The sequence below is a fragment of the Phytophthora infestans genome, genomic scaffold (genome assembly GCF_000142945.1).
Source record: "Phytophthora infestans T30-4 supercont1.32 genomic scaffold, whole genome shotgun sequence".
NCBI classification, from domain to species: Eukaryota; Oomycota; class Peronosporomycetes; order Peronosporales; family Peronosporaceae; genus Phytophthora; species Phytophthora infestans.
The window spans coordinates 228,344-231,795 of NW_003303727.1; the positions used below are offsets into that span (position 1 = coordinate 228,344).

The following is a 3,452-nucleotide window of genomic DNA, read 5'->3' on the forward strand; positions in this document are numbered from 1 at the left end:
GATTGCCCCAGAAACGGACAACTAGCGGCGGCGTCTTGTCTTTTCGTTTGGTCTTTCGGATTTCGGCTAAGCATCGCCCCACCTGGAGCGGAATCTGCTGCCCTGTGTCGTAAGTCTTGCGACCCTTGGACAGTAAGCTGGGGCGATATTTGGAGCAGTACCAGAGATGTTTACCATCCGTGTTATAGGCAAGCACGTAGATTGGCCTCTGGAGAAAGTTTGCCGCCGCGGCCATGAGCTCGCTGCTGCCCCAGACTTCTCTCGGGAGAAGCTCATCCCGTTGCGACGACGAGCTCGCGAATTCCTCCAAATACCATCTAAATTGCTTGCTGGATTTTTTCGAGTCCATTCCATCCCAGTCCCGGCCCACGTTGACCAACGTATTGGTTCGCGTGAAGTGGTCGTATTGCTCTGCGTTATTTAACAGCGCTGACCACTAAATGCCTCGCTTCAGCGTTGATGCGAGTTGTTCCAGTACCTTGTCATGCGCTGCAAGGTTATGATCCACGATGGCCTGAGAAAGTGCCATCACCATGCAATTACCGGTTGCTGGTGTTGCAACTTGTCTAAGTCCTAGCAAAGCCTCGATCTCCGGGGAAGACGTAACCGCTTGGCTCGCGTCCCCACTACTTAATAAAGAGCTGCCCTTAAACTGTGACATGGAATCCTTGAGGGTTTCCATCTCTTCCCGCTCCCGTTGCTTCAGCGCTACTAATTGGGGTGATTCAATAAGTTTTGGTGGTTTCGCCTTGACCAAGCGCAGTTGTGCTCGTTCCTGTGGCGTGAGAGTACGAGGCTTCGGACTTTCAGATTCCTCGCTGGACGATATCTCGACCGCAGCTTGGACTAAGGTAGCTTCTCTCTTCTCTTCCTGATCTCCTTTGTTCTCATCTTCTTCTTCGAATACTGCAAACCTAGAAGAGATTCCAAACCTTTTCTCGGCTAACGCTGCTGGATGTGCGTATAGGGTTCTCCCTCGCGACAGCGGAACGGTGGCCCACTTCTTTTGGGGTTGAGGCGCTGGTGGCTGGGACTTGCGGTTGTCCGATGCTACCGGCCCCACCGGATACAAACCCGATGTTGACCCACCGACTCTCTGTGAGTCCAGGGAGCCGTTTTCTGGTGCTGGCGGTGCTACCGCCTCTCGTGCTTTGTTTTGGTGGGCTTGACGCACCGAGAGTCTCGTCTCTGCGGCTTTCTTGAACTCCGAGAGGCTGGCAAAGGGTCGCGCCATATCCTCCAACTTCGTTACCTCCGTGTCGCTCGCTACGCGGCTGCCTTCTCCCTTGAGTTGCTCCACTGTGTACCGGCATCGCACCATCGTGTGCCCCACGTTCCCATATTGGAGACACTGATCCAACTGCTGGATATTTAAGCACCAGTGGCCTGCCATACCAAATTACTCGCACTATCCCCCGCAAAAATTCCGGGCATTCAGCTGTCTTCATCGTAAGTCTCCACACTACTGAAGATCTGGATTCCGGATAATAGACATCTAGGTTTTCAAACTCAATGTCTGCCTTAATGTGCTCCTGTAGGTACGCATTTAATCGCCCAACGTCCGTGCACCGGGGTACATTGAAGATGTCCACCACATACTCTCGCTGCGTGTCCGTCCGTACACCATCGTTGCCCAATTGCCTGGCCCATATCGATCCTGTATCCGGCTGATGCGGGTTCCGAAGCCTGTAAACGGCTCGCTTGAACGGAACTTGGGTGTCCTGGAACCGACGGGCCGTTGCTCGGTCGAAAGTGTGGAAATGAATGCTGCGTTTCGTATGGTCATAGCTGATGGTCTTGACCAAATGCAGCATTTGACGTAAGTCGTTGCTCGAGACACCGTGCTCCTCTGCAGCTAACAAAATGTCATCCTTGAGTGCTCTGGTGGCTTGCCTACTGGGTTTGACAGTGACCCATCCTCTGAGCTGTAGGATGAGTTCTCCTTCGACTTGTTTCTGGATCGTTCCGTAGAGGCGGAGACGTTCCAAATACGCTCTTAAGGAAACCTGGCGCTTTCCGACATAGAATGGTTCCTTCCACCATGCCCGTGATGATCTTCCATTCGTCCTTGGTGCCTTCTCGAAGACCTCGTCCACTTGGTGCCGCTGGGGGCCTTTCACACAGCTTTCGTAGCAAACACATTGGCCCGTTGCAGCAATACTTTTAATCTTGAATAAACTAAGGACACAGTTGACTTTCAGTATCGTGCAGTAGGGCGATCAGTTGTAAACTAGAAGGGACAGTTTCTGTTTTTGTTCGTTGGGAGCACTTGGTCACCAAGTTGGTGACCGTACGTTTACAGCACAGTGTGCGCGCGATCTGATCATGAGTGCGCGGCAAAAGAAGAGCCCGGTAATTGGCGTGGCCTGAAAACTTTTCAGTGAAAAGTACCGGTACATGTACAGATGAACCCTTCGGTAGTACAAGCCTACGATAATATTTCCTTCCCCTCGTAATATGGAATTCGAAACTATCAAAATAACTGTTCTGAGGTGCTTAACTATGGTTAATGTCACTATTGTACAGCATGTCCGAAGTAGGCAAGCAACGACACATTGCTTGCCCTCTCCTCCCTGCTAAGGTCGCATGTAGACGCGACTGCATAGCAACTAATTCGTCGATTACAGGGTCTTCCTCCTCTGGCTCACTGTACTCATACGCATAGTAATCAAGCATTAATAGACCAGTAGCTTCAGCACTAAGCAAATATCGAGGGTGACATAGCATTTCAGCAGTCGATGCTCCATACCGCGAACGTCGACGTTGTAAAACTTGGTCGCTTACGACACCACTGGGTCGGCTTCAAGATGATCATGAGCGTGCTGGATCGGGTGACGCTGGTAACGCTGCTTGAATGCCGCAATTATTCCAGCGCCAAGAGGCTGGCGTGGAAGTATTTGAATTTCAAAATGCTGGCAAAATAGCAAGCTCACCATTGGTTAGCAGGATGCGGACTAGGCCACAGGCTAAAAAAGTGAATTTTTCGTCAGTTATGTGCATGTACCTTATATAGCAGTATTTGTTCACGATACAACGCTATCTGGCGCAAACAATACAGTTTCAAATTTAAAACGCCATAATAATTCTAATCTGCGATATTTTCGCATATAGCTCTATCACTTTTAATATAACTAGGCTGCAGCTGTAATATTGAATTCCACCCCCCAATTGCAAACGCGCAATGTTAAAACTATAAAGTTAAGCAGTCGAAATAAGGCTGCGTAAAAGTGATTTACTTTCGCTATGGGGCGGCGAAAGTAACCGGTCAAAGTGCTGGTAGAGAGTTAATACTGTTAAGCTTAAGATCGTCAAAGTCTTTGTTTTGGCTTAGTGAGGTTTGTTCGCAAAAATCGCTAAGTGCCGCTGCTATTGTTTTCCGAGCCAAATTCGGCGACCTTAGTATCGGGTTTATAACAGGCAGAAAGCGAGAAACACTTTGCGTGAAAATCGCT

At 49.7% G+C, this 3,452-nt stretch overlaps 1 protein-coding gene across 1 annotated transcript; it reads right to left on the minus strand.

Moving 5' to 3' along the window:
• Positions 1 to 1,399: 1,399 nt before the first annotated feature.
• PITG_14030 (uncharacterized protein) lies at positions 1,400 to 2,142 on the minus strand (the record flags this gene model as incomplete). The annotated part of the gene is made up of 3 exons (XM_002899123.1): positions 1,400 to 1,408; positions 1,464 to 1,955; positions 2,041 to 2,142. 3 exons carry the CDS (start codon positions 2,140 to 2,142, stop codon positions 1,400 to 1,402), a joined length of 603 nt encoding a protein of 200 aa, XP_002899169.1.
• Positions 2,143 to 3,452: the final 1,310 nt, after the last annotated feature.